We start from the raw sequence: 12,475 nt of genomic DNA on the forward strand, positions 1-12,475 counted from the left end.
GAGTAACTTTTTGTTTTACTGTTTTTAATAAGCTGATTTTATAAATTCTTGAATACACAATGCACACACACACACACACACACACACACACTCAAACACACACACTATTGGTTCTGTTCCTCTAGAGAACTAATAATACATAGTCCAGCAGCTGCAGAAGTCAAGGCATGAACTTGGAGGCAGGAACTGAAGCAGAAGCCATGGGCGAAGGCTATTGACAGACTTGCCTTACCCGACTTGCTCGGCTACCTTTGTCAGACAGTCCAGGTTTACTTGCCTGAGGATAACACAACCCACGGTGTCTTCCACATCAACCAGCAATTGAAAAAACACCTCACAAACACAATCCGATGTGAACAATTTTTTGGTTGAGTGTTATTTTTGCCAAGTGGCTCTAGTTTCTGTCAAGTTGACACAATGTAACAAGCACAGAAGTTCTCTTCACTGGGGTCACAATTCACTGAGCTCCTGGAGAGAGCTTGGTGAGAATTTACTAGAGCCCTCTGGTAGAGATGATAAATAAACACTCAAGTATACTATAAACTGTATACATGATAGCATGGCAGGCTGCAGTGGGGTGAGGAAAAGACCTAAGTCATAGGAAGGAAATGCAGGAAGACATCATGGTGACCCATGCCAACGGATTAGAGCCAAAAGGGAGGAGGCAGCATGGGGTCTATTGGAAGAAGCAGCAAACAAGACACGAGCAGATGTTTAGATTTCACTTCTTTACTTTGAACAGTTATTGAAACATTATGATAGAGTATGCAGGTGTACACCTCCACAAGGTTTAGTTCATAACCACTATTGGAAAAAGAGAAAACACTGCAGGTTCCACAGAATCCTCCCTGTAGGCTCACTTCAGCCTCAAAGGTAGTCTTTAACATTCTGTCTCCCTAACTGAGCTTTGCCTACTTATCCTTATAAATGGAATCCTACTGCCTGTACCTGGTTTCTCTTCCTCAAGACTACTGTGTCTAAATGATCAACCTACACTCACGCATACATATGCAACAGACATACATGTGTCATCCCTTTTCACATGAATAAATTATATTGCCCTCTCAGCTATGGTTAGATATTTTGGCTGCAACTTTTGGGTGCTACTAAGTTAATGCTTCAGTAAGTAATTTTGTAATCCTTGGTGTACACGAACATGTATCTAATACACACATAGAATTCTAATTACTGGGTCACAACAAATACATATATGCTTAATTTAGCAATCTTTTATCATGGCTCTGTGAATTAAAGTCTTACCAGGAGTTATAACATAGATGATCTTTATTTTCATTAACATTTTGGATGCTATCAATCATTTTAATTTCAGCTGTTTGAGGATTATATGGTATAAGGCACAAATTTTGTACAGTATTGATATCTGATGACAAGGGTTATTTAGATACTTTGTTATTGTTGTTGTTAAGTACCTGTTCAATTCCATGCTCACTCTTCTGTTGGGTTGTCTGTTATTACTAATTTGTAGATACTTTATATACTTTATATGGATATAAGTCTTTCATAAGAGTATAAATTGAAAGCATGGCATTCTAGTCTGTGACTTGTCTTCACCCTCTGAATGTAATTTTCTAGAGACAAAATGTTTAGTTTCACCTATGGTCTAGTTTATTCATCTTACTAAGTTGAGATTATTAAAAATGCTTAAGATTTTTCTTCCTGGCCCAAATTAATGAAGATTTTTTTTCATTACTGATTCTTCAATTTATAATTTAAGTCTATAACTCACATTAAACTGACAATTGTTGATGATTTGAAAAACAAAGCAAGATACATTTAATTGTACACAGGCCTGTTCCTACAGTTTCATGCCTATCAGTTGCTCTATTTGTTCATCCTTGTGCCCGGACCACAGTCCTATTAGTTACTTTTCTGTTGCCATTGACTATGTCGACTATGAACAAGTCAACTTATTGAAGAGTTTTGATGGAGGAAGGTCATTGGTTAAAAAATAAAGGAACTGCCTTGGCCTGATAGGTTAAAATTTAGATAGGCCCAGTAAACAGAACAAAATGCTGGGAGGAAAAGGAAGTGAGCTCAGACGTCACGCAGCTCCTCTCAGAGCGAGACGCCATGAAGCAAGTTGCCAGGTCAGACATGCTGACTCTTTCCCGGTAAGACTGATGCTACACAGATTACTAAAAATGGGTTAGGCAAAATACAAAAATTAGCCCATAGTGGGCCAAGCAGTGTCTAAATGAATACAGTTTGTATGTTGTTATTTCGGGTAAAGCCAGCTGGTGGCGGGAGCTGGGTGGCGGAATGCAGCCCGGCTGCTCCTACTACAGAGTTTATTTTGGCTTATGGTTCCAAAGGGATAAGAGTCTGTGATGGCAAAGTTGCAGAACAGTGGGAAATGACAGGAATGACAGCAGAAACGCTAAGATGAGAGCTCACATACTAAACCACAATCACTAAGCAGTGATGGAAAGTGGAGGTGTCCTGTCTTTAACATCTCAAAGCCCTGCCCTCCTCTAGTGACATATTTCCTCTAACAAGGCCACCTCCTAAACCTTCCCAAACAGCACCACCAACTGGGGAACAGGCATTCAAATACATGAGCCTACGAAGTCATTCTCATTCACACCACCACAGCACAGACTTAATGAGTTCATCTTTATTATAAGTGTGGATGTCCCCAACCAGTCTTCTTCATGCTTCATCTCTGTCTGGTCTGGTCTTGAACTTCTGCTTTCCATATACATTTCAGAATCACATTTTAGCATGCATACATACGTAGACAAACTTGCTGAGATTTTCATAGGAATTGCATCTGATGGAAAATTTAAGAGCTTTTTTTTAATTAAACATTCCTAGTGTTTGATATTTTATGATAATATAAATTAGACCATCTTTACTTTGGAATTATTTTTTTATTCTTAATTTTGCAAGATGACCTTTTATCCAGTGAGCCTGACAAGTCCAAGGACATTGCTCATTTGTTAACTATATCTACTGTTTAGCTTGGATCTTTTAATGTTCCTAGTTACATTGTCTGCTAATAACCAATAACTTCCTTTTAAATTCTTATTTTAAATGCCTTGTTTAAATCTGAGTGTGTTACCTGTCATATCTAGTAAAATAATTAATTTATATATAATATCTATAATTTACCTTGGATTTTCAAATGTGAACAATCACATCATCTGATACCAACAACAATTTTCTTCTTTTTAATTATTATAATTTTTATTTTTCTCACCTGATTGTATTGCCTACAAGTTTTCATATAATGATGGGTAGAGAGGATGACATATGCATAGCTCTCACACAATTCATGCAGATAATTTTTAATATTTCATCATTACATACAATTTTTTAAAAGAAATCCATTATCAGAATATTAAAGGATTTTTTTTTGCAGGGGTTAGTTGGTTGGTTGGTTGAGACAGGGTTTCTCTGTGAAACAGTCCTGGCTGTTCTGGAACTCACTTTGTAGACCAGAGTGGCCCTGAATTCACACAGATCTACTGTCTCTGCCTCCCAAGTGCTGGGAATAAAGACGCGCAGCATCATAGCCCAGCTTAAAGATTGTTTTTGTTTGTTTGTTTATTTTTCTAGTTGAGACTTTTATCATGTATGAATACTTGATCTCATCAAATAATCAAATACTTCATTTTTTCTTCACCTGTTTTCTTTCGGGGAGTCAAGGAATCAGTACCTGAAGCATCATAGTCACATCATAACCATACACAGAGCAGAGAGAAACGAATGCACACAGGCTTCTCTACTTCATCCATGCTTGTCTGCTCTCACATAGTCGAAGGCCCAGATCCAGAGCATGGGACTTGCACTGGGTGGCCCTTCTCACTTGAATTAGTATAATCAAGGCAATCGCCTGCAGAGATCCCACAAGCCATTATGATCTGAAGATTCCTCACTGAGACTTTCTTCCCACGTGCTTCTAGACTGTGTCAAGCTAAGAAACAAAATGAATCATCACAGATACCAAGCCTATCTATATTGTTTGGTTTTGTGCATCTGATATCGTGATAAATTACATTAATTAACTACAAAAGTAGTGTGTATTTTGCATTATTGAAATAAATGCATTTGTCGTGTTACATTATCAATACATAACAATATTCATTACTTATTTTTAACTGTAATTTATCCCATTTTACACAATGAGATCCTTGAGAACAACAGTATTATGCTGTTCTGCTTTTTCTCTATTACTCATAAACCATAATCATGCCGCAACTGTATTTTTAAGACTGTAATCGTCTTGCAAAAAAGGCATTCTAGTCTAGTCTCTCTGTGTTATTCATGTTTGGCAAGTTCATATGTCAGATAATTTTTGTAGAATAGGAGCCCTCAGAGTCTCCTAACAATGCTTTTGCATAAAAGACACTCTCAACAATTGTGCTTCCACAGGTGACATTGCTAGCAGTGGTTTTGTGTCAATGGGTACCACTTCCCAGCCTAACTCTTCAGGCCACTTCTGGATCGAATCTCACAACTTACTAGGAGAAGGATGGTGGTCACAGGTCATTGCAGGTAAACATGGTGTTTACAATGACCACTATGCTCTAGAGAATAAAGAAGCACATCTACCATTCAATGGTCATGACATCCATCTCATGACTTGGACCTCATACACAGGTCAGTCAAGATTGAACTCTGTAATAAAGGCAAGGTTACCTGGGAAAATTTGCCATAGTCTTCATTTAAATTCTTATTAAGGGCTAGAATTGTGATTTTCAAAACTTAACTCATCTTTCTGTATTTAAAGAAAAAGTAGAAAGTTGGGCACTTTGCCACACATGTAACTGCAGAACAAGAGAGGCAGAGACTGTAGAATTGCTTGCAAGTTGGGCTACACTGAGACGTCCAGGACTACATCAGAAGCCAGAAAGAATATGGGGAGGGGAAGAGGAGGAAGGGGAGGAGAGAAATGGGCGGGGAGAATAAAGAGAAGGGGAGCAGAAAAGGAAGGAAAGAAGGGAGGGAGGGAGGGAGGGAGGGAGGGAGGGAGGGAGGGAGGGAGGGAGGGGAAAGATTTATTCCTTTTGTTTAGAATGTCTGTATCTTTAAGCATGACAGTTTGACATCTCTACTACACCATGACAGTGACATTTGCATTTCATATTAAGGTTTCACATCACAACTTACAAAGGTATGAACCTCAGGTAACTCACTTTGATGTTACCAGTATAGGCAATATTTCGGAGGTGAGATTTTGCCATGTAGTTCATGTACACACCTGTATGCCTCTCAGTCATCAGTTCAGTGTGAAAAGATGCTGTTGCTAATGTCCTGTCCTAGAGCTCAAAACCATCATCAAATTTCTTGAACCTTAGAGTTAAATAGAAACATTAAAAGCTGTTCCACAGAAGTATGCCTGGGATAAACACAGAAGTCTGTAAAGAAAAGGAAAATCTTATAGAAACACGAGCCAGAAATTGGTATTTGACTGCTACGTAGACAAGACAAATCTTCAATTTAGTCATCTTGGGCTCCTCAAATTCAATGTATTGTATGTGATACATCATGGACCACGATTAAACCTAGTAATCAATATTAAGTCATACCCAATAGAGTTAAGAGAAAATAAAACTTCTTGAAAACAAGCTGTCATGTGGATCCTTGGGGAAAGAAATCCATTAGTGCAAAATACATGTTAACCATGGTAGGGACAAGGACAATATCTGGGCCCACTGATATCCATTAGAAGGCATCCATGAGATACCTAATGTGCCTTTCTCTGTGGATGAGTTAGAGAGTCAGAGAACACTGCCTCTGCCCAAGACTGTCCCTTCCATTTGCCTAAAATCGCTAATAAATTATAAATAAACAACAAATAAATAAATAAAATAACTAATCCTGGTGAACATTATTGTACTTTCTTGTTGGCTAGTCTGTTTGTTTGGTTGATCTTTTAATGGGACATTTTAAAGATTCATTCCCTTGGTTTCTCTCCCTGCTTGCTGATCTTCTCGGTGGGGCACACTATTTTCATGGGTATGCCCTGTGAACATAAACGGCATTACCTAACACAAGCCTACTCCACAGTGGCTAATTTTGCTCTTGTTCTTTGCTCCTCCTGTGAATAATTCATTGAAGGAGGCAAGTGTGGATCTGACATTTATTTCCTATTTGCCAATAACACAAACAATTACAGGTGTAAAACACACTCAGAAGAGACATCCTGTTAAGTTAAGACACTAAACCAAAATACAAGGCTAACTATAAGTGAGAACATTAAGAATTGTCTTTTATTCTTTGTGTGTGTGTGTGTGTGTGTGTGCTTGTGTGTGTGTGTGCTTGTGTGTGTGTGGTGTTTGTGTGAGTGATTACATGTGAGTGGGGGAGAGTGCATACACGTGGCCAGATATCAATGTTAGATATCATCCTTGGTCATTGTACACCTTATTTTTTGAGACAGAGGCATTTAGTGAACCTGTAGCTTCGCCAGTACACCTGGACTGGCTGGCCAGTGTGAGGTCCACGGATCTGCCTGTCTCCATTTACCTCAGCTCTGGAGTTACAGACATGTGCTGCTCTGGGCTTTTATATGGATGCTAGACATTCAAACGGGTTCTCATGTCTATGCAGTAAGTACTCTATCCAACAGAGCCATCCTTCCAGCTCCTTGTCATTTATTCTTCATCAATCTCCTCTCTTTCTCCTTCCAGTTTAAAGAAATTCCCTGACCAGTCTTGCAACTTCATCTCATCTGCACACGCCAAGAAGGAAACAAGGGTGTGAGCTATCTGTAAAGAGGTGGTCTCTGCTTGCAATGGCCAGTAGAGATCACAAGAAACAAGAAGTCAGATGAGAATGGCCAGGCAGGGGTTAAGCAAAGACCCACGGGCCAGGAAGAGTCAAACTCCTGGAAAAAACAAAGACTGGAAACATCCTTGGGGGCCCAAAGATCCATATCCTTTGGTGTCGGACACAGCGTCTAGGATACAGGGAAGCTGTATGTTAAATGTGAAACCTGGGAGGAGTGGAGGTGCTTAGGCAGAGATCAGGGAAGACGGGAGGAGTCATTTTGCTTTAGGCACATTATTAATCATCTAATAGAGTCCTGACATCACACTGAGTGTTTCATGTTCTATAGAGATCCTGCAGAGAGCTAGGAAAAGATTTATTTCTCTTCTCTCTGAGTTTTGGTTGGGCCCTCTTTTCCATCTCTTTCAAGTGAACTTAGGTCATGAAACTTTCTTTGGCTAATAGGTATGGGCTTTACAGATGCATCCCTTGTGGGTAGACGCTTCAGGAGCCGTCTCTAGATTCAAGCTTCAATAGGGGCAAAGACCACCAGGACGGGCATTTCTTTCCATCCATCAGGAAGACTCAGAAGAGGAGGAATCCTCCCAGTCTGCGCAGATGAGGAGGGTGGTGAAAATGTCTGCCTGTTGCATAGAGGATATTTGTTCCTGAAATATAGAGACTATCCCATTTAATCACCATTGCAAAACCATGACTTTTAAATGTGACTGTACATGTTACATACTTTAAGCCTTCACCTACAGTTGCCATATTTGCTGAAAATGATGCAAAACCCAAACTCAGGTTTGTCGCACTAGAACCTTTCCTTACAATCACTTTAGCTAGACCCAGTGGTCTGCACAGGGAAGAAAGCAAGGCTGCTGCTCACCCAGCTGGCATAAAACCGAAAAAGAGTGGAGCAGGCTTATCTCACCCTCTTCCCAATAGAAAAGTATAGCAGAAAGCTCGAGAACAGTGGAGTACCACATGTCATGCTATCCTCTGAGAAGATCAAGAGCTTCAAAGGGACCCAGGCTAGGGAGATTCCGGAGGTGGCTCCTGCCCAGGTTGCTTTACCAAACCACAATCCTTTATATTATTTCTCCTCGAGAAAATACTAGAATCCCACAACAATATGATAGTCATTGCTTTTCTCTCATGCCACAGGAATTCTAGAACAGAACAAGGCGCAAAACACTGTAAGCCAGTGGTTCTCAACCTGTGGCTCGCGACTCCTTTGTGGGGGTCTCATATCACAACATCATGAAATTGCAGTGACGAAGTAGCAACAAAATGATATTGTGGTTGGGGGTCACCACAACACACGAAACTGTATTAAAGTGTTACATCATTAGAGGGCTAAGAATCAATGCTCTAAGCACCAAGAGCCTCACTCACAAAAAGCAAGACGATATTCTGCATGCAACCAAAAATTTCATTTTCCTCAAATGCACAAGCTGAGTTTGAAGTTCAGAGTTCAGGGCATGTAACATTCCTTCTTACACATTCTAACTGTGCTTTAGGAATGAAAAATTCCCTAAATATATTCATATCTTTTAGGTGGCTAAGCCAGGTTTTTGAGACAGCATCTTGTTTTGTAGCCCAGACTGGCTTTGGACTACAGATAATGTGGCTTCAGCATCCTGAAGGCTGGGATCACAGACACATGAAACTGGTCACGTATTTATTTTCACTCCGTGGCCCCAGTTGACTCAGGACCCACTAAGTTGCCCACACTGTCCCTGCCTACTCAGCACGGCTGGTGCTGGGACTATAGGCATGCAACCATCACAGCCTTCTGTGTACTTACAAATCTTCATTTTAAGTATCAGCTAACTAATGATAGGAATCAAGTTTAAGATCAATTGAATGTATTCCAATCCAACGCATGTCACTTTCTTTTTGCATAACCCGAGAGCCATCTGATGTCTTTCAGCCAAAGTAAGAGATAAATTACTCTCACTTTTAGCAAAGTGGGTAGAAATATATTATTTAGCTGTCACTTTACATGGTGTTATTGACTTTCAGATTAAGCTGTGCCTCTACAGCCTGGCTAGAATCCACACACTGCCGCTTTTCATCTCGGGGAATTCAGTTACTTGTGATGACTAAATGTATGTGTCATTTGGAGCCATAATTTATTTATTCCTTTAATATTTAGATTGGCTTTCAAAGCACCAAATAACCGAATAGGCTGCTTCCAGGCATCTGGTCTCCATCATAATTATTTCTTCATTTATTTCAACGTAATAGAAATGGTGGTCATCTTTTTGATGAGACAGACAAGAGGGCTTTAGACAGAGGTGTGGTTTGTAAGCCACCCTCGACTTTCTAACTTCAACTTGCTCCCTGCAGCAACTAAACTAAAAGGTGCCACATAGCTTCAGTGTGCTGTTTACAATGAACTTAATATTGATATGTTCATGCTTTCTGTAGCAACTATATGCCGGGCTACATTGGCTATAAGCTTTTAAATCTCACGTGCTGAATTATAAACTAACAGCAATCTGCCTAAACATCATAGCTTACAAAACAGGATATATAAGTATGAGTGCTTGAATTTGAATAAAATTGTATCTGCATATGACTTTGACTCTTCATAACATGTGCATAAACACTAACTCTTTAAGATGTCAGTATTTCAAAGGGGTCAGAGAGTAAACCAAAAATAATTTGAAACAAAAGCTCCGTTTCTAATTCAAGGTAAATATAGAAGAAGCAAGAATCTACATCTCATATAAACATAGTTTTAAAGGCAAAGTAAATGACACTCTGATTTAAACATCAAATGGGGCACATGATTTTCTTTAATCAATGCAATGCTCTTTAGGGCATCCGAAGGAGGGAAAGTGCAGATGCTCACACACTTGTGAGCATAACCAGACCTCCTTCGCTTCATCTCTCATCCCAGGAGAGCTGAGCATCCCACACTTACAGCAGAAAGGGGAAGCTGCTGTGGTCCACTAGGTAGACCTGATACTTTGAATCAAAACAAAAAGTGGGAGAGCATTTCAGTAGAACGGCAAGCAGCAGCATCTGTGACTCGAGAAGACACACTCACAGAAGGTTGCACTATTGATTCTCAGGAAAAGTATAAAAGCAATGAGCCAGCCTAAAGCAACCACTGCAAATGAACACAGTTCTGATGAAACGAAAATGAAGCACGCTCCATCACCACTCCGAGGCCTCAGGCTGGGGCCAGGTTTCTCTCGAGCACCCAGAGCCAAATCTCTCGAAGATGCTGTTTCTCTCGATCCTCTACCAACTCCAGACATTACTTCAAACATCATCCTGGAGCGAGCATTTTGAAACAGGTACTGCTGTTACCTTTTCCAACAACCAACTTGCACTTACAGTTCCTACAATCCGCGACTGCCCCTGTTTTAAGGACCCAAGGCATCCTTTTGGTTCTCTCCACACAAAGCAGAGCCTGTTACTCAGCTCAACTAGGAGCTTTAAATAAGGGCTTAAGAATTAGTCATTCTTGTGACTTAATCAGGTCCTCAAAAAGGCACGGGCTGTCCTTTCTGCTCCTAACAGAAATACCCATTTCCACGCTTCTTTCCAGGGACACTGTTGGCGAGGCAAAGCTCGGAAAGGGCTTTCGGGGCCATATGGGATTCAGGTGGGTACAGCGCTGCTAGGGGACGCAAGTTTCAGGAGTTTCCCGTCTTATCTTTTGGATGTGGTGTCATAAATACGAGGAAACCTCCACATTCCACTAAGGGACTCAGTTTGGACTCTGCAGGTCTGCTAGGGGTGGCGGCGGTTCTCTTCCTGTTGCTGGCACACACTTGTTTCATTTCAACGTCTGGTTAAGGAGACACTGATGGGTCAAATGTTTTAAGTGTGGATTCCCAAAAGGTCCTTGTTGAAGGACTTTTCTTCTTTCTAGAATGACCCAGTCTTAGGGATTCAACACCAGAGTCAAAGACAGAAGTCCTCACCCAGGAGAGAAAAGGGATTGGGGGTGGTTGGGGAGCGGGGGAGCAGGGATTCACACCCGCTGTGTCCCACTCTGCTGAGGAGTGACAGATAGCTGGGGACCTTTGCTGCCCATTCTCAGCACAGAAGCTCTCTCCACTTGGGCTCAGGTTGGAAAGCTCCCTAAAAACTCCTGCTAGCGTCCCAGCATACACTGCCAAAAGCTCTTTATCGCCAACGACAACTTTATTGCAGCGTTTTTGTAGTTTCTGCACCGAGTGAAATGGCTCCAAAGAACCAGGTAAACATCCCACTGAAACCGTCCTCTAGCAAAGCCCAGTCCCTTGCAACCAACCACTTTTCTCACAGGTACCCCAAGAACACAATGCACAGGAACTCTACAGTGAAGAACAATTCAGGAGGTCTCCCGGATGCCAGAGCTGGGGTACCTGAAAGCTAACCTTTCTTTTCGCCATGCAATTGAGTCATTAAGCAAAAATGTGCAGGGTTGACAGAGGATACAGGCAACCTGGCTCTGGTGGCGGGCCGCCCGCTGGGGTCCCCATTAGGGTCCCTACACTTCTAGCGCTGTGTGCCGCAACCACCTAGCCCCCCAGGAACCAGGGTCCTTACATGTTCCAGCTTATCTTTTCTTCGGAGCCAGACGCTGGCGCTGTAGTCCTGCTGCTTGACACTGCTGTAGAAGTTCGCGCCCACTCGGGTCAGGCTGGGCGAGGGCTCCTTGGGGCGGCTTTTCAACCTCATCTGCTCGAAGCCCTCGTGGGGGGAGGCCGAGAGCCACTCGTGCTGCCGGATCTCCATCCTGACATGACCAGGCGGCGGCCCGGCGCTCAACCCACTCGGGATAGGAGCAGGGCGCCGCCGGCGAGCGAGAGGCCAGGCGGTTGGTGAGATGGAACTGAAGGAGAGAGCTGGGAGCGCCGGGTGCAGATCGCCCGCGGAAAGCAAGGGTGCCGACCGCTCGAGGGGTGCGCAGCGTGCAGGCTGGAGGCACAGGAGCAGGGACAGAGGGGAGAGGGACAGAGGAGGGAGGGTTTCACAGGGCAGGGAATGGGGGAGGGGGGGCCGATGGGGGGACCGGACAAAGGGAGACAGGGAAGGAGTGGATGCCTGATCCCGAGTGGCAGAAGTGAGGGTACAACGGAGGTGGCCGCGACGTCGCCTGCCGCTGCGGTCCCGATCCCGGTCCCGGGCGGGAGCTCCGCTTGCGGCTGCTCCGCACCAACTGGAACCCCGGCCCCGGGGCGGGCGGACGGCGGGGGTGGGGTGCGGTGGGAGGGGCCCGGCGGCCGAGCTGGAGCCCGCAGGTTGATGCAGTAAGGAGCCGCCCGAGGGAGGCGAGCGCTGAGTCCGGCCGCCGCCCTCTGCGCGCGCCTGTCCCCAGCCCGCCTGCCTCGCCCTTGCCCTCGCCCGCGCGGGTTCACGCTGACAAACCACCGAGCGGCTAGGGAAGTGAGCGCCGTCCGCTCGCGATTGTGGCCAGGGCTCCGGAGGACACTCTGGGAAGCCACCACCACCGCCCCGCACCACTCTAGTTCGTTCTGATTCTACTGTCTCTACCCTTGCTCAGAAAGTTCACCAACTTCCCATCTTAGGAGCCCAGACATCTCACCCCAGGGGACTTGGCCGAAAGTCCCCCCAGAAAATGGTTTGGAGGACATGTATTTTTGTGAATCGTGCACTGTACTTAATCTGGGGTTGGTGCGAAGTATGCCTCTCTACCAGCGAGGGCAGCCCTCTCCTGTCCTGCTTGTTGGACCTGCCTCTCAGCCTTCCGTGTCCCCCTTGAATAAGG

General features: G+C 43.5%; 1 protein-coding gene across 2 annotated transcripts in view; it reads right to left on the minus strand.

Moving 5' to 3' along the window:
- The window catches only part of Pld5 (phospholipase D family member 5), a 297,093-nt gene extending 285,022 nt beyond the window's left edge, over nt 1-12,071 (minus strand). Inside the window, exon 1 of one of the 2 annotated variants that reach the window (XM_075989221.1) lies at nt 11,293-12,071. In XM_075989221.1, the coding sequence (XP_075845336.1) occupies nt 11,293-11,481 (189 nt within the window). In that variant the 5' untranslated portion in view covers nt 11,482-12,071. The remainder of the gene's footprint in view (nt 1-11,292) is intronic. The other variant, XM_075989224.1, reaches the window with a different exon arrangement.
- Nucleotides 12,072-12,475: the final 404 nt, after the last annotated feature.

The sequence above is a fragment of the Microtus pennsylvanicus genome, chromosome 10 (genome assembly GCF_037038515.1).
Source record: "Microtus pennsylvanicus isolate mMicPen1 chromosome 10, mMicPen1.hap1, whole genome shotgun sequence".
Lineage (NCBI taxonomy): Eukaryota > Metazoa > Chordata > Mammalia > Rodentia > Cricetidae > Microtus > Microtus pennsylvanicus.